General features: G+C 45.1%; 1 protein-coding gene across 6 annotated transcripts in view; it reads left to right on the forward strand.

Moving 5' to 3' along the window:
* LOC120893243 (protein TANC2) overlaps positions 1–19,144 on the forward strand; it is a 120,422-nt gene that overhangs the window by 25,502 nt on the left and 75,776 nt on the right. Inside the window, exons 1-2 of one of the 6 annotated variants that reach the window (XM_040295017.1) lie at positions 4,685–4,915; positions 6,581–7,296. The exons of 3 other annotated variants lie outside the window; for them this stretch is intronic. In XM_040295017.1, coding sequence (XP_040150951.1) covers positions 7,086–7,296 — 211 coding nt within the window. In that variant the 5' untranslated portion in view covers positions 4,685–4,915; positions 6,581–7,085. Of the gene's footprint in view, positions 1–4,684; positions 4,916–6,580; positions 7,297–19,144 lie in introns of those variants that run through there. 2 more of the 6 variants (XM_040295018.1, XM_040295019.1) reach the window with 2 other exon arrangements.

The following is a 19,144-nucleotide window of genomic DNA, read 5'->3' on the forward strand; positions in this document are numbered from 1 at the left end:
AACGTACTGCACTTGCTTCACGAACATACCATACCAGCCTACAAGCGTTTTGGATGACCGTGAAATTATCGATTGCTGTGCATTACTATCTCCGCACACGAAGGGGACCCATATTCTGTGCATACACACATACGCACACGTACATTATCCAACCGTCCACGCGAAGGAAACGCGATGGTTGCAATTACGCGACAACAACAAGCTCGTGTAAATGCCGCCTTGCTGGTTCAAGGGGATGAAGTTAATTTCTACTTCAACATCTACTACTACTACAACCGCTTCCACTTTGCTTGGTAAAATAAATTTGCGAGTACGAAAACGTACGAAAATGAAAGCGAAGTAATGGGTTTGTAAAGCGATGGAATTAAAAAAAACATAAATTAAACAATAAAACACAATTGCTGACTCCACCTATTATGTGTGGAAACAAACGTAAGGGATTTGGGTTTAAAAATGATAGGTCCCACTCTGATCAAATCGTAAAATTGGGTTTCCTGTTCAAGTAAAAAATTGGTAAAAATGGACCAATCGGAGGATACATGTTGCTAACGAATTATAACGAGATTTTAATCGAATCAAGCCCGATCTGATCGAAATCTATGTTCCTACGTTAATCGAGGTATGGTGATATGATCTGATATGATCGAACGGATTGTTCGCTTTCGTACAATATGCTTAAAAATCGCGATACAACACGAGTGAAAAGCAAAACAAAATCCAAATGACAGCAAAATTTGTGTTGTTTTTTTTAAATAAATTAATAAGAACTATTGCCTTACCTTCCTTCCTTTTGGAGGGTTGGGAATTGTTAAGGTACTGGTACTGTTCTGTTGTTCCTCTTATTTTGGTCTAGTCAAGGATTTAGTTTTTTGTACTTATAAATAAATTAATGTTTGGCATTGTATCACAAAAAAGTAGAATACTCAGCTTGATGAATGTGTTTGTTTTTACCACGCGTAAAACACACTAAAAACATGTAAAATATATGTCAATGCTTGCAAACGAACATGTAACCAAAGCAATAATAATAAAAAAATTGACGGTGCACTGATTGCATGTGTGTATCCCAAACTGCATCGTTTTAAAAACAATGCACATTAACAAGAGATTGCATCGCGCAAAATGATTAATGATTTCACTCGGACTTTCTCAAGATTCACGGCCACCAGAACCGTCCCATCCAAGCTCCCCGTACTCCCGATGGTACTGAGCTTTTTGACTGCAAGATGTGTCCTTCCGAGCCGAAAAGAAGGCCTCAGCCTCACTTACAGCCGCAGGAGAGAGAGAGAGCGATCGATGGTAAGGACGCACGATTGATGATGTACGGCCCGGGTTGGGCCGGACAGGCAAAAAAGAACGCGATGATGGTCCATGGAGCATCGGGCTTGGGTGCGTTTGTTGTATTGGGTTTTGTTTGAGCTCAACCGGTTTATTGTTGGCGGAGGACATAGACTGTATTATTTCATAATAAGTAGAACCGATGCGGCGAACGAGAGCGCAACCACTTGGTTCCTTTCGTCCCTGTGGTCCCTTGGTTTGATGCAAATCGTCCTCCCGTTCTTCCTTCACAGCGTGGAAACTGACGCAGTTCCCTCGTTCACTCAGAAGCAGAATTGACAGTCCCCATAAGACGGATGTGTTTTGGTTAAATTTTGAGCATCGAACATGTCACAACATGGCTTTGGTGCATAACAAATGATCGCCCGGTGTCAAACAGCGCAAAAACGATCAATAACAAATTGTCTTCGGGTATGAATTTGAGACGGCGTGATAATGCAGCGAACACAGTAGCGCTCCCCATAGTAGTAGTGAAAGTGTTTTTTCCTTTGATGTTAAGCTCTGTTTTGCATATTGTTGCGCTCTTGCCAGCTTTGATAATTGTAGAGTAGAGTTTTTGTTTTCTGTCTGTTACTGGTAAACTTGTGCCGGAAGATTTATGTTCATCTTGCTGATTTCCTTTGTGTGTCGGCAGTGTTGGGGCAGCAAGGCAGCTGTAGCTCTGCGCAAGGCAGGGTCCAGCGCGGGCTATCGTTATCGCTCGCTGTTGATGTAAAGAATTAATTTTGCATGCGTCGTGTCGACTTTTAATGAATATTTTTTGTTGTCTTTAATTATGGCGCGTGTGGAATTTGGCGAATCAAAGAAACAAGCCCATGGGTCACGATGCGTCGCTTATCATAATTTAAATTTGCATGTGAAAGGGGGAATCAGTTCCTGTTCATCGCCAGTGGTTTGTCGATTTCTTCTCTCGTTTTTCTTGTATAATTTGATAGATCATGGTGCTATTTTTTAATGCCATAAAAGAAAACACACACTTGCTCGTTGCTGTACATCCATACACTCATTGAAGCACTGGCGGTTCGCGGTGCGACGGTGCCAATATATCTACCTCAAATTAGCCAACCGTGAATCGATAAAGACATGACACACTGACAGCTTGTTGATCGGCATCTGTCTTGTTTCCCGCCGTCGTCGACATTTCGCCGATCGTTCTTATCAGCCCCAAAAGGGAAGGCCAGTTCCCGGGCACTCTCCTGCACCCCCTCCCTATCGGTGTCGCTTCATCGCGTCCTCCGCGCGTTTGCGTGTTAAACGCAATGTTGGGTGCCCATGTTCGCTGTGTGTCCGCTAGCGGGGAGGTTGCTTTTTTGTGGTCGCTTGTTGGCGAATTGTTAAATTATCGTTCGCAGTGACAACAAAAATTGTGCAGCAAGCCCCAGGTGGATGGTATGTCGAAGGTGTAATAAATCATGAACTCGTGGGGCATGCGGCATTCGTAGTCGCCAGTGGAATCGGCGACAATGCTGTAATCCTGTCATTGAATCGACGGCAAACTGGACACCGAATCGATTGGGAACGTGTTTGCAACATTGAAGGCTTTTGGAGATCGACCGGCTGACTGGGCTGGAGTTGTTGGCCTAATACTTGAATGGTACGATTGATTGAATCTTCGAGTTTGCGGAGCATAGTAGAACAGTGGCGACTGAAACGTTTGGTGTCCCGGAGTCGCATTGTCTGGAACCAACGTGTGCCAGATCAACTTTTCATCACACCCCTGCCCGGAACGCCAGTAATTACCCTTGTCGCGAATTCGGTCGCTGAGTTTGGCTTGTCGTCAAGATGTCTGGAAGTGGTCGCCGTCACCGACGAACCGGTTCGGCTGGTGTGCTGCGATTCTAGAACAAAACTTCATTCAGCTGCACTTGGTGGCAGGGGTGGTTTAGCAGCTTCATTGATGACGGCTCTGTGTACTTGTGCGCGTGTGTGTATGTTTGTGTTCGAGGGTAATGTGTATGGGAAGAGGAAGGAAAAACGTGTAAGCCCCACAACGAATATCGAAATGAAAAAGAGTACCAACTGCATTAGCCGCGTTTCATGCAGCTGAGTGATTGAAATCGCCCACGCTTTCTACGGTCCTTAGCGGTTACTTTTCAAACAAGTTGTTCTTGGCATTGCATCTGTTCGGTTCGAGTCGCCTAGAATATGGTTACCGTCATCGAGCGATTATTATCATAACAACTGCTGCCACCAACAGGCACGGTGTGCTGCTGGTATTTAAAGACGTCTGTAAGAACGGATACTCTCTTTGCCACCGTGTAGGAACGTGTTTGTGATCGTACCACATACTTTTTGCGCAACTTGCAACCGACGGTGTTTGATAAACATTGCATATAATGACTTTGGTTACGGAACGGGATTAGCAGAATTGTTTACTGAAATTGCATAGTTTTGAATGTATTGTATAAGCGTCTGAGCAGAGGGTTACGTAGTTTTTAACCTTTTTCATATTGTTTGCTTATCAGCAATCGAATTATTAGCGCGATAAACTGGCGCCTCAAGTATATTGCATCAGTTTTTATTGGAATTTCGCTTCCCAAAACCCCTCAGATAAGCTATCAGGTTATCCAATGGCCATGAAGGGTGATTTTTTTATAAAGAATAAAGAAACTCAAACCATGATACAAATAGTAGATATTGTCAAATTCACGCCATGATGCCGTGCGTAATTTTGATATTTATTTATATATTTATTCAATTATTTATGATACGAACAATTTGTTCAAATTAATATCTGCCTGAAACAAATCGTGTTAAACATTTTTTAATGTTTAAACGACGTAATCTGTAGCCAAGTACATAGTAATTGTAAATCTACAATATTAGTACATCTCACTGATCGGGTTACAACCACGTTACGTTCCTATAGCATAGTCTGTGGCACTAATGTTGAGAATCGCACAATTTACCTTAGCATGTTTTCAGTGCTCTTTATGCTACGAGAGTTGCGCACTCTCAACGGGTTTTGCAGAAAACATTGCTTTTCTCTCCCATCTGTTTTCTCTCCCCTTTTCCGTATACCGGTTCACACAATGGCGAAGTGTGTTGAGAGTACGTTTAGTTGCTTTTGTCAAGCTTTCCAAGCTCCTTAACAAGGGATGTAAGGGGTTCAACTCAACCCTTAAACGGGCTCTCCACAGCTCGATCAACTGGATAAAAACATGTCCACGGTGGGAGCATACAACCACCTTGCCTACACGGAGCACGCAGCACACTCTCCTCCGTGGGCGATCGCTCGCAACTTCTCCACGGCTCCATTCGGTACGGTCGGGGGATTTCTCTCCGTTGCTCGCCGCTTGACTGAAACGGCGGATGCCTCTGGGTTAATGGTATGCGTCGACTGGAGCCGCTAGTTTCAACTCGACCATCGTTCGCTGCGGACGGTACGTGTTTTCGTGCGTGCGGGCCCCGTGCACCACGCCATCGGCAACGAGCTGTGGAACGACAGAAACGCTGTCGCGACGCTTGGTTGAAAATTACTCTTTATCAGTGTGTTTGGTCGGCTGCGGCCGGCAAAGTGGTTTTAAACATTTGTTGCTTCCTCGTGCTGGAGCGTATTTGTTTGGTAATTGTGAAGGTAAAGAAAAAAAGGAAAGAAGTTTGTGGTTGGTTGTGTGAAATCGGTTGATAAGCAGTCACCCAGTCAGCGTGCACCGATGCATTTCGTGCGTGATCGTTAGAGGTTGTATGGAGTTGAATGAGTTCGCAGCGCCTGTGCAGACGTGTGCGTATGGTGACGACGCTCGTTCATTAAAACCAATCAAACTAATCGAAGTTCTGAACGATGCTGATAAGAAATAAATATAATTAATGTTCCGGGCAGGGAGGAACAGAGGGTAAACAAGCAAAGAAATGGGTGTTTGTGCATGTATGTGTGTGTGAACAGTGATTTAATTGCATTGTGAAAGGCTTGCGAAGAAGCAACAGTTCAAAAAACGCATTTCCTTAACGGATGAGGTGACTGGTTGCTATCAGAACCGTGTGGAGGATTTGCGTTTGCAAAAGGGCCGTGCCTTTAATTAGATTGCTTTGCCGGGCCGGAATCGCGTCCTGTTAGATACCTTTTTCTTTCCGGCCAGTGTTGTCGTTGCCCTGAGAACCATTCTTCAAGTCGCGATCGAATGACCCGTGGTCTCCGTGTAGCGAATGAAAGGAAGTGTAATTAATTTGGGACGGTTGCGCGATGTTGGGCACCGATAGGCAGCGAAGCTCGTGTTCCTCGGAGCCTCATCCCAAGCAGAGTGTAAAAAGCGTTGAAAGAGTGATGTAAAATGGAAAGGTACGGTTTATCAGATCACGGCCGAACAGAAGAAGCGGTGTAAGAACGCGAGCTTTTCCACCACCGTTCGCTGCATTGCACTCAGTAAGCGCTGAAGATGGAATTAAAGAGCTAACTCGAGTAGTTGGGATGAAGAGGCTAACTGAGAGTTGCTGTGGTGTGGCTCCTTGTGGGAGCAGCCTGAGCGTGGATCGCTTCGCACGCATCTTCACCAGCCTGAACAACCCTTTTTCTCGCATCGAAAGCAACCGCAATTCGTTCTACGCTATCTTCGCCATCTTTGAATCCATCAACCCGTCTTTGCGTGCGTACGAGAGCAGAAGATGCTCCTCAGACCGGACGCTGTGTGCTTAAGATCGCGAGCTTCCAAACAGCGTGAGACTGCGCTTTAGTTCTAATGCTCCCGGTACGGTTGTGTTCGTGATGATGGTGTATGTGTGCTCGCCGAGCGGTGAAGTTGTGTGTGTGTGTAAAAAGGGAATGGTGGTTGATTAATTGATCGCTGGCAACGATCGGTTACGATACTGCTCGGAGAACATTTAGCCTCCCGGTGTACTTGTGCAGATAAGGTGGTTCGGGAAGCGTCTTGTTTTCAGTTTTATTGAAACCGAACACCCTTGTCCTATTTGAGATAGTGAGAAATGGGTTACGGGATGGATGGAGGTCTACGAATTGAATCATTAAAAACGGCTCCGCATTAACGGATAGAGTGAACGAACAACACAAACACGCACACAATCCTATCACACCGGAAGAGATTAATACTGAAACTGATTCTTTTCCAATCGTTAGATGGCTTCTCTCGCCATAGCACAAAGGAGAGCGTCTGGTACAGAGCTGATAATGCTAAATAGTTTGCGGCCCATGAGCTTCGACCGGGTTGAGCTCGGGTTTTGTTGTGTTGGTGGTGCGTAGGGAGTTGTTTTGTTTCATGTTTTTAATTTATTCATTTCCACCCTGTAGCGAGGTGTATGCGAATAAAAAAAGAGTGTTCTATCGTGTTTTTGTGTGTTCCTGCTGTTTGTTTGTAAGTGTGTACCGGAAGTAGTGCCCGTGTTGAAAGGAATGTGGAATATAAAAAAGTAGCAAATAATTATTCAGTGTTCATCCTCGGCGAATGTGATTTTTTTTAGTGGCGAGGATCGCCCGAGAATTATAATTTCGACCAGAGTAGATGTTTCGTGTAGTAAGCACGTGTATTGTATTGAGCTGTAATAAGAGCAGTGTAACAACCAATATAGTGTCCATGTGAGTGTGTACCGTATGCTTGTTGGTGTGCAATACTTTACGCATTAGATCAAGAAAAAAGAATGCAAGTTCATAGCTTTGTTCTACAACGGCAGCGTGAATGAATTATACGTATGGTGAAACGAATCACGCTCCTCGATTGCTGCGTTAGTGAAGAGAGGGATCACCTGAAAGCAACAACAAAAACTAACGTTCACATGTCTGTACCAATGTGACAACAATGCCCATAAATATGACAACAGCAACCGGCCCACCGGATGGCGCTAACGGCAATACGACGGCGCTCCCGGATGGTGACGCGGGCGACGAGATGACGGGTGTGCGGAAGTCCCTTACCGCGGCTGGTTCCGCCGGATATGCTGGTTCATCGGCCAGCCCGAACGCCATCCGAAGTGGACGTCCCGGCAGTGGCCTCAGTCTCAGTGTATTAGGTAATATTGCACGCAGTATTTACGGGCGGCTTTTGGGACTCACAGTGTAGATCCGGTTTTGTGTTTTGGGTGGTGTTGTAATACATGGTGTAACATTTACATAATTACGTTCTTATTGAACCTTGTTTGGCGGTACACGAAACGTCAGACAGATGTTATTAATGATCGTTATCATAGGCTCATTTTCACTGGCCAATGAACTTGCGGCCGTTTGGATGGATTGATATACCAACTTTACATGTCCTTCTATTGATAGATGATAGTTTTGCTACCAAAATAATGCTAATGAGACACTGAACTGTTGTTTTGAAAACCTGTACAGACTATCATCGAGTCGGCTTGCTTTTGTGGCAGCAAATTGAAATTGAATGGTTCGAGTTGATTACATCCATTTTGGCGAATGATACACTCATAACTTACAAATTGCTATAAATAACGTAACTATGTAATTGGGTAAAACTTTCCACGCAAAAAGGAAGACATAAATGTTTTGCCAATATTTGGGAAAGTTTTGCCGGTGCGCTATCACGATTTGATTTGAAGGAAAAGTATAATTTTGATTGCAAATTTGGGTTTCCCTGCCCTTGCCCGTAAGCAACTGTTAAATGATGGTAATTTTGTACGAAGATTATTCTTTTCCGTCCTTTCCATTTTTGGGTGAAGGTTTTCATTTTGCATTCTTCGCTTGCTCGCTGCGCTGTCTACGGTTTGATATTATTTTGGAGAGAGACACCCAAACATTTATATGTATCCGTCAATTTCTGACCACTCTGGAAACGGAGCCAAACGATACAACCACTCCCAACCAAACCGATTGAAAATTACGAGATCAAACCGCACAAGAAATGATTGAACTAACATCATTAAGTAGGATCCAATCGTATTTCGTTATTTTGTCTCTGCAAATATTTTGCCTTTCACAATTCATGTCATCTCGGCAGATTGAAAAGTGCAATATTTTGAAGAATTGTGTACATTTTCTCTCGTTTTTGCACCACCAATAAGTGTACGCCTGTGGTAAAAGTAAGTGAAAATGGATACACATTATACGGTACGGCAGCAAAACGTTCTACATTTTAAATTTCGTGCAGGTGCATCATATGCAACACAATTCACTTGCGATTACCATCACAAAATGGGCACCACTTCCGGTGGTTATGATGTACGGTTTGTTTTCGTTTTTCTTTTTTAAAGATCATCCTAAAAAACCAAACATCCATTCGTTCTCCTTTTTGGATAAAGAAAGTTAAGTGGAGGGATAAAAAAACAAGTCAAATCGACGCAAAAATAATTGCGAGCACATATCTACTACATAAGCCCTTCGAATTGCTGTACACGACGAGATTAAATCCATTGAGTAGCCTTACTCTCGTGGAACATGCAGAAAAAAACCGGTTAGCTTGCAACCTGCAACATCCAGCAAAAGCGTGAAAAATGGCTAATTTTTTATGCTGCTGTACTCTAAGGACGTACGAACGGGTAGTGTAACACAGGTCTGGATAGCAGTTCCTACAATTTCGCATTGGTGGTCATTCGGTGGTAGTGCTATAGATTTAAATTAGTCATCCGGCGCTAACAATAATGATGGAGATGTTGTGCTGTAGTGCTTGGCTTTTGTCGCACTGGGTACTGGGTTTTTGGCAGAAAGTAAAACACGTTTGGATGCTCCGAGGACAAAACGTTCGAAACCGGTTGGGCCAAATGGCCCCATAAAGTGAACCGTAGTTTAATGAGTCATTAGGTTCGGTTTATTGTCGACGTCCAGTTTTGCTGAAATATAACTTTTACGATCATAATGTTTTACGTTATGCATTTGAAACATTAGGATGGACAAAAAAACCAATGGAATAATGAATAAAATATTATCATTCATTAAATGGTAATTCTCTCTAACGACTTCAAACGATTTTATTTTGTGTAGCGTACTTTCGCCACAGCCGGTCAACATCTGTGATAGATTTCCCGGCCTCTATCGTAAGGTCAACGAACATCGCTTCTATGTTCGGCTTCTTCAATGCCATCACTTGTCATCTGAAAAGGTGTTAAAACGTGATAGACAACTGTATCATTCATAGTATGCTCGAACTGCTCATGCTAGCAGTCCTGCACCAGTCAGTCGCGGGGAGAAAGGTTCTTTGCCCGCTCCAGCGGATGAAACCGTACATGTTCGTCTGATCCCGGGCGACCCTTCTATCCGTTGGCTGGGTGGTTTTTGTTTGCAAAACATTTACAAACCGAATGGTCGGTAAATATTGACTGTGGCTGCTTCTGCGCGTCTCAGACTCAATCCACGGGATGTATCGATCGGGGGCAGTAAAAGTGTCCGCGGGTATGATGCGAGGTGCAACCAGACGGTGAACTATTTCAATACCAGAGTGGACTGTAGAAGTTTTTGCGCGCATTTTGTGATCGTACGCATTCTCGCTGCTGTTCACATGTGGCTTGAGAAAGCGTTTGTGTTGGGTCAACAGTGGCGGGTACTCTGTGAACGTAAGTTGTCTTCCGTTCGTCTGGACTGTTTCGATGGTGTCTGGGGTTTTGTTTAGTCTTTCATCAATCATCGGATGCCATGCTCGGCGGACTTAGACCTCGGTGGTTTGGGTGTTTAAACGAAGCTGGATTTGTTATGGCTTTTTTGTTCCTCTTCGTTGTTATACCGTTGATTTCCTTGCTTTGGTTTATTTTTTCTCTCTTTACTATTTAGGTAGCGGTGGATTTTAAATTTTCCCTTCGTACAATTTTCCAACGCATTCGTCTCCCGAGTGTGGCAGAAGATTGTAATTAACCCTTTACGCATGTCAAATTCCGTTACCAAGACTCTGGAGTGTCCGAGCATGACACTGATGGTATAAAGATTTTTTCCCTCTCAACACTACCGCTGGCATCAGCTTTAGTGCTTCATGACAGGGCTCGATCATCATCGTTGTTGGTGAACTTTCTTTGGGGAATGTAGGTTCCGCTGTGAGTAATTCTTTTCATTACATGTCCGAAATCCGTCCGAAAGTGAGAAACTGGCACACTGGAACCGGGAACCAATCCCTTTCCGAAAAATTCCATCCACAGTTATCATTGTGCCCGGTAGAAATTGGGGGACTGTCGCTGGAAACTGACAATGAAAGTAATGGTTAAGGGAAAACGGTACGGGTGTCGGTTTATGTCGGATGTAACGTCTTAAATCCGATTTTCTGTGGACAGCTGGCGGACCGAGGCTGGGATCAAACACGTTTCGATATGCACGGTGAAGGCTTTTGAATGGCTGTGAGACGAATCGGTAGCAAGCTGGCACTTTGGTGGCTCAAAAATAATATTAAAAAGATGGAGAGATTTGTGGCCTTAATCTTGTGTTTAGTGTAAAGGATTTTCCGGTGGAAATGAATATTTAATACGATCAAATGTTTGTTACATTCGGGCATTAACTCTCATAACGAACGATGGTACGATAGTTGCGTGCTTGGGAGAAAAGTAATAAAATATAATTTAATGTTGCTTTCAATTGCTTCACAGACCGTTCTGAACTCAATTTGTTTGAGTAAATGATGCACATGCATATAAAAAAGCATCGAAATGTCTACCTGACACGTGTGTGTACCAGTTTCCCGCAAATATTTTTTCATTGGAATGATCTACACTTTCTGTGTTTCCGTTCGGGGTCGTGGGCATAACAGCGTTACAAATAAACCATTTCCTTGGGGTGAAATAGTTTATTTTGATAAACCGTTTGCAATACACAACAGGCATCATGGGACGGAAGTGTACAATCGTTATGGTTAGTTAGGTGTGTCAGATGTGTATGGGGTATGATATAAGTTCACCAGAACCAATGTTCCTGGAACGAAATAATGTTGAACCTTTTTCGAAATCCACACCTACAACATCAAATGGGTTTAAATAGCAAGTACCTTCATTCGGTTGCCCCTTGGCTACTAATGCTATTCATTATTCAAATCGCTTCCTAATGAGTAATCCGATCTGGATCCCCGTGAACATGTCCAATTACTGGCCCTGGACCATTCGCTGGCGTGACTTCGGAATGCCTTTACCTTTCGGTGAAAAACGGTATGGCGCCAGCTTTTCCCTATCTGGTACCCGCCCATAAGCAAGAATGTGTTTGAAACAAGTAAAACTTGAAAACGAACGGAGCCCATGGTTGCGTGTAGTGCGGGAAAGGTCGTGTGTCGAGTAAAGGGGATTTCGTATGCGTGATCAGATCGAAATAAATGTATAAAAGCGAAGTCGATCTGTCACAAATCAAGACGCCACATGGCGTATAAGATTTATCAATCCCATCTCGAGTACCCGTACAGTTGTGTTAGGTTCGTCACTTAACGTCCCTTACGAGTCTTTCGTTCAACGTGCGCAAGAGTAGTAATTTGATCCAGTATTATTAGTGGCTTGTTATTGTTTGTCCTCTTTCATTTTGACTAGTGGATAGTCATCTTCTTGCTACCCTTTTATTATACGATCGCAAAAAGGCAGTTGCACTGCTACCCGTTTGGAGGGGTTTTGTTTTAAGCTGCTTGTCGGACGTAGAACGTTTCATAAACGCTCCAAGGGTAGACGATATTTCGGTGCATGGTTGGTTGTATGCTTTCGTTTTGGATTGTAAACAGACTATGGTACGTCCATTTGGGGAACGAGAGTGAGAGGGACAGGAATTATGCAAATGAAGACATTGTAGTGCGATGTTCCAGGAATTGGTTTAAATAAAGCGAAGGTTTACAAATATTTTCCCTCACGAAATGCAGGCATCGCAGCGCGTTCAGCATACCGTAATAAGTCACCGAAGGTTTTCGGCCCGCCCTATCCCAAGCCCTTGAAATGGGCTCGTCTCGGGATCGGGTGGGGAAGTTTTGGGCGATTTCTCTCGTCTGCTGGTCGAGGGCAGGAAGGATGGAATGTTTAATATATGTAAAAATGTTCAGCTGATAGTTGTGCGGCAGGTTCGTCTGCGTGGCCGTGTTGTCTGACCGCTTGACCGGTGGTAATACGACCAGTACGCTAGCCGTCCAAGTACGTATGCGTACGGCTACGCTGTTGCGGTTGCTTAACCTTGACTTTATGATTAGTGTGATTGTTGACGGTGGGAGTATGTTTATGCGTGCTGGTCCCAGTCGGCAAAGGAGAAAAGAACGAACATAGAAAGAAACAACAAGAAAATAGCTCTAATTTTCATAACTTTGGTGTGGTGAGCGGCTAATAACGCTTTGAATGTTGAATGCTTGAAAAATAGGATGTCTTAGACCCACACCAGTACATATTTTTTTATTAGCCAGTCAATTTGCCGCATCTACCGTTCGGCGTTATTTTATTGGTTGGACCTGCTGTTTTTATTAGTTTGATAATTGAATAGACACCCTTCGAGTTGAGTTGTTTCTTCTCCCGTCACTAATGCAGTAATAATTTATGCTAATGATTGCGCAAATGTTCTCTACTCAATGGAAAAGTGTGGTTTCAGCTTACGGAACGATTCCGACAATTCTAGATAGCTGCTAAAATATTCCATACTGATCCGAGCTTTGGTGCGCAGAATTTTCAGCATCAGTTTTTGATTTTACCGCCCCGTATCGGTCTATGACGATGCGAAGCAGGGGCAGCAAAGTATCGAATACTGCCCTTTACTTTGCCCTGTCAGTCGTATAATAAACGATAACGGGTCTCGCGAGATAACAAAACCCCAGTGCTCTGTTTGACGAGTCTATTCACCGGGGCATTGATCGGTGTAGAAGCGGTGCTGTAGTGGTCCACCAAGGGGTCTCGAATTTGCATCTGAAATCATGATAAATCTCGAACCCAACGAGAGGCTGGTTGTGCTGTTCTAGGGAATTATTTTCGTGCGAGCAAAAGAAGCAATCGCAAAGAAAAAACAGACAGATGAGCATGCCGATCCTGTACTCCGCCTAGCTAAACGTGCGCTTGTGTGTATGTTTCTTTTTTCTATTAAATTTGTTTTTATCCCAAAGTGGTGAGTGAGTCTTACCGTATTATTCATCGAAAAGCACAATTCGTCTCTGTATTGCCAACGTTGGACGTCGAAGCAAACTTTATCTCTCTTTCTATACTCTCCGACGGCTGGTTGGATCGCGTTGAATTCATCTAAATTTATTAAAATATCATTAGCCCATTCATCGACGAAAGATTGGCGCTAGACAGAAGAGCAGCAAAAGGCGGTTCAGTTCCAGATAGCATGATGGGATACATGGTGCGCTGTGTGTGTGGCAGAAGGAAAAGAAGTTCAACACTTTTTGTTCAAGCTGTGTTAGACATCTTCCTAGCCCCGCTGAACACACGCCCAGGACCCAGGGTCAGCACTCATTGTGGACGGGTTGCTGCCCTGTGTCGGTGTACCAGTTGCTGAGTCAACGTGTAGCCCGACGCCTCATATTCACTTTGTCGGGTTTAGTGTTTCGGTATTGTAGAGGCTATAAACAGCCCACACATTACCATCGACCAGACGGTAAGTTCGCTCAACGGTTGAATGATTTGGAAGTTTAAAAAAGAAGCAAGACCGCAGACGAGCCCCGACCTGAAACCTCTCACTGCCGATAATCAACTTTCGAACCTTAGTGACTTCGGATGCCAACGCCTCACTGAACCTCAATGTTTGTCTATTTGTTCGTTGTTTTTATGCCCCTTGACTCGTACGTTCGTCGTCGTTTCGCAGTAAGCTTCCGAAATATTCAATCAATGTCTAATCGGTTACTGTAGGGATGAGTACCGCTAGCATAGGGTAGCTACGGCATGACCGAATACTAAAGAAACCTTGAAAATGCATTCGATTTGTTGGACAAGCCCTACACATCCATCAATCGACGCGAGGGAGTTTACTGACCGTCAGTTGTATTCGAAAGTTCAAAGGCAGGGAATGATGGGTTGTCTTCCGCAACATCGAACCGGAACGAACAGAGTTGATTGCCAACAGTCTGGAGGGACTGCGCTGATGTGACCAGATGCGTTCGCTGGGATGGAATACATAGAAGGTGTGTCTAGCAGGCTGCAGGTTGGTAAGAGTACGAAGAGATACAAGTATCAGGTGTCGATGGGAGCAAGAGTTTGAGAGTTTAGAAAGTGTAGTTCACCTTGCAAAGTGGGAAAACTAATGACCAAAATTTGATAATCGTCTTCACTGTACTTAGCGCCCGCGAAAACTGGCTAAAGATGTAATACAAGAAGGCAAAAGTAAAAAAACACTAAGCAATTCATTGCGGTAAAAGTCCACTAGATTACTCTTCCACTCTGTCATCGCAGCTGGATGTGCAATCGGGAAAACGTGATTCATTGCATTCAATATGGCAGCCAACGAGCTGCGATTGCAATTGCGGGCTCTGAGTGTCGTCGAGTTGTGGTTATCAAAATTTCATTTGGCAAACGGCAGTTTTGCTTCAAACGGGGCGCTAAACTTTCTCCACAATCGCTGGTGATGCATTCGCTCTATCCCGTTTGCGCAGGGCCGTCTTGTGTTGCGAGATGAGCCTATGAGCGGTTTTTGGAGGTGCATCTAGCGGGCGTTGAGTTCCATCGCCGGAGCCTCTAAAAGCCCCGGTTGAGCGAACCGGTTGTTGCTTTAGTTTGCCATTTTTAGACAGAACAACAGCTACACGGCCTGGGGCAGGGTGTGTGGTAGCAGTACCAGCAGCGCCAGACAGCAGAAGGACCTGCCAGGGTGAACGGGCGAACATGCAGTAATAACAGCAGCCAGTTCATGTCCATTCGCGGACTTGTCTCGGCGACTGACTCAGAGTGCAACGCCAACTGGCTCTCGTGTAGCTGTCGTCTTTCCCGAGCCGTCCGCACGGTTGGAAACTTTAACGGACGAGGTAACACCAGCAGAGATGAGAACAGTGCACTTAAGAACGTGCATCGCAGTTGTTTGGGTGGTAGAGCCGTAGCGGAGGCGCATGCAACAAACGCACGGACAGTACAGATGAGGTCAGCTAAGTGTGTGCAGCTCTGTGTGGGGAACGATTGCGGGTAGAAAAGAAGCGAAAGCGAGGTCTAAAAGTCAAAGAACAAGAGACAAGCATGATTCTGGGCAGATTATCGACTCGCTGGTCGAATGGAGACTAGGCGTAAAATTGCTATGAAATTAAAACCTAAATCACAGCGCTATCATCACCGTTTCGTCTCCATCTGTTTGAATGCGGTTGCAGGTCGTAGGCAGAAAAGAGAAGGTCTTTATGTCTGGTGCGAATCCAGGATAGCAGCACGGCACTTGAAACCTTGTGCAAAGCCCCTGGTCTGGCCCAACGTTGGCGGAGGCATAAAAATGAAATCGTGAAGTAAATTAAAGTTGCATGTGCACATAGGAAGATAATGATCCTATTTCCTCTGGTACTGGATTTTGAAGTTCGTTGGGTTAAGTCCGCGTCGTTTGCCTCTGCACTTGGGCACTGTTCCCAGAACAAAGAAACATACATCGGGGTTTCTTCGTGTGCTCCTTTTTGCCATGAATCGTGTGGTTCAAATTACTGCCGAGAGTAGCGCCAGTACCCTTAGACTTTGGCTGTTTTGCATGTTTTCGGTGGAGTCAAGAATAGAAAGACTTCTCGCTTTAGAATGAATAGTTTTGCACTTTAGCATGGTTACATTTTTGGGTAGTACACGCGCAAGGAAAGAAGAATACACACCGTTTTATGCGAGAGGCCAACATTGTCTGGTTGATGGGAAATGATTTATTTACCGACCGGGCGAATGATTGACGCGGGTGATAGTTAAGGAGATGCTGATAATATGTCCGTGCCCGCCTTTGCTTTGTACAACTTAGCACGATGCGCAGCGCGAACTGTTGTCGGAACGAAGGAAACAAGTTCTAAGATTGCTGGAATCAAAGCTGTTGATATTACCGGCTGATGTATCGCTTACATGGCTTGTCTGTTGTTGATGAACCGGTATGGTTCTAAGTGAGACGTCATTTTAGCGCTTAGAACGATGTTCGTCCGGTGGGGTTTGGGCAAATTCCGAACATGATATTCGTCAGTGTTATTCATCAAACCGGCGTTGGCTGACGGGTTTTGGTCAGTGGAATAATTCAATAGACGCCCTGAAGATATATCCTATTGTGCACACCATGACATGAAAGATGTGCCAAACTAAACCGGGACTCCGTACTTAAATGATCTTCAACCGAATGCTGATGGTGAGCATCGAAATGAATTACGCTAAATTATTCTTGAGCAATGAGCATCCCCAGCGGAAAGTGGGGGTCTAGGCGAGCAAACGGTTTGTGGCGTGACAATTCAATACGTTACAAACTCGTGCTTGTGGAAATGCTTTTCTACTGTCGCTCGTAAGACGCTTCAGAAGGAGGCAAAGTCTATGAATGCCCTCCCGGAAGAGTTTAAGTTGACTTGATTTATGACACACTCAATAATACGCCATGGCGCCCAAGATGGTAGAAGTAGCTGAACTGATGGAAAGTGAGCACAGCGGGTGTGGAAGAATACAGCTTCCTTGGACAGTTGCGGCGTAGTGGACGCCTAGCCAATTTGCGACTTACCCCGGACCGCAATGAGCACGAAGTCCCATGCAGAGAAGATTATTGCCTGTCGAGCGTACCATCGACACTGAAGCTGATTCGCATAAAAGCGGTGAAGTAGAGTTCTAGCATTTGAATAATTCGAACTTGCAGACTAATGACCTTTCTAGGCAAAGGAGTCGTTTGGAGGTTTTAAAGTTTACAGCGTTATTAACAGCATAATACAACAGCACGTTCAGTTAAACCCGGCCTATTTTCTAATACTTTGCTTCCATATGTGCAGAAAAGCTTAAGGAAAAAAACAAGTGAACAATACTTAAGCTCGTTTAACAGCTCGTCTACCTTTGCGCCTTTTTATACTAACATCTTCTCGCGTTCGATTTGCTCATCCCACCCTTGCGTTGAGGGAACCGTTTTGGGATGCTGTTTGTGTATGGTGGAGCGGTGAAAAGATGGTGATTTATGACTGAAATCGAACGTGCATGTATGAAGCCGTGTGCCGTGCTCGTGTGATTTCGGTGCGTCCGGACCGAATCCCGATCTCGGTGGTAATCTGAAACCCAACGACACCCATTAATCTTGGTCCATGTTTGGCGCGACCGGCTGCAGACTGTCCCGAGTAGCAGTGCGATCGGGATTGTTCGACATGTCAGGTGCTGCCGGATCGATCGAGGCCATTCTTCCGCGTTCGGCCATACGTGTGGTACAGGTTAATTTCTCGCTATCTGGAAATGGATTGGAAGTGTCATCGATTTAATTGGCTTTCAAGAGGGGCCTCTCGATAGGAGCGCTTCGAGCTCGTTTTAGTGTGGAGCTCGTCGTTGACACCTACTTTGGAGCGATCTAGCGCATGATTTAGTGGTTGTTGGTTTCCATTCGGCTGTGGGCAGGTCCGGTGTATGTGTGGTTGAAGTGCTAGCTTAGTGTCCAAACAGAAGAGGCAAGAATGGATTTCTAGCTGGTAGCCAGCGAAGGCGTTCGTGATGGAAATTGGATTGGCAAATATTTAGCCAAATGCCAAACAGACGCTACTGGCCACCATTAACAACCTGCTGCTGCTACGCGTATGTTGTTCGACGTTGGTTGTCGAGCTACATCAGGTACACTGACCTACCCATGGGCAGAAAAATCTGGGTGTCTTCTGGTGTTTCGTCTAGTGTGTCTGGTAGGTAGGTTGTGCCCTCTCTACAGCCACCGGGGTAACTGTGCCCCAGCAATCGCCCACAAATTTCCGTTTTAATTGGCCCCAAAAAACAAACATAACCAACCAATGTGGCTGTGGCGGCCACACATTTGTTTGTCCGTGCATCTCAACCCAGGCACACTCTAGCGTCTGGGAGGGGTTTTTTGTCTGTGTTGTGCAGATCCAGCCACAACACCCCATTTGGTCGATGATGGTTTTGCTGATGGTGTTCATTGAGTAAATCAATAGACTTAGCGTGCTCGCTGCACAAACACACGAGCTGCTTGCATGCTGTGCCAGTTCTCAATTTCAAATGAGGAGTTTGTTTGGTGGTGCTGTTTGCCTGAAGAGTCCCCACGGCTTTATCGAGCAGAAACCAGCGACACAGATATCTGCACTGGAACGTGGCGAACTGGTGGACTGACAGAGCTAACTGTTTGCTGTCCGTCCACGCAATACTCACCTCTGGACGGCCAAACTATCGGTTGTATCATACCGCGTTGTTTGTGTATTTGTATGTGTTTGCAAAGCTAGTGGTCTAGTCTGGTGCTCTGCACTACAGAGCCGTGCCTAGTGCACAGGAAGTTGGCCTAGCCCGATAGGGGTATTTCCGTTCCGTTTATGTGCGTTTTACGTTTCTTCTGCTCCTCCGCGTAACCCACGTTCCACATACGGTCGTTTTGCGTGGTCCATTCAGGCTGTCGATATACTGGCCACAGACTTTGTAGCTGCTGTGAGCGTTGTACTACGCGACTTTCATTCATAAAAGTTTACTACCGACCGGCCGAGAGTTGGCGGTAGTGAAGCGATCGATCCTACTGGTCCCGGTACGCCTTATGGGACAGAAAACACGTGGGGAGAGGGTTTGGAACATCGATCGTCTTACTGCGAACTGCGCCCGCGCGTGGCCTCGAATTCGGAAATCAAATAAAGCGCGCCCGACCGCTTGCAACGCTCACGGAGAGTGGACAGCGCACACGAAAACGGCCCCATATCGCCGTGCATGTGCTGAAGCTCTGGTGCAGGAGCGTGCCTGTGCAAAAATCGTAAAATTTATGCATCCGATTCGCGTCTCGTGATCGCCAATTGGCAGAAACAAATATTCACCCGCTGACTAGGCGGTAAGCTTACAAGCTGGCCAATGCCATTGAAGAGGCGTCAGATGGGTGTATGTGTGTGTATGCCCCGTGGAG

This window comes from Anopheles arabiensis, chromosome 2, assembly GCF_016920715.1.
Source record: "Anopheles arabiensis isolate DONGOLA chromosome 2, AaraD3, whole genome shotgun sequence".
NCBI classification, from domain to species: domain Eukaryota; kingdom Metazoa; phylum Arthropoda; class Insecta; order Diptera; family Culicidae; genus Anopheles; species Anopheles arabiensis.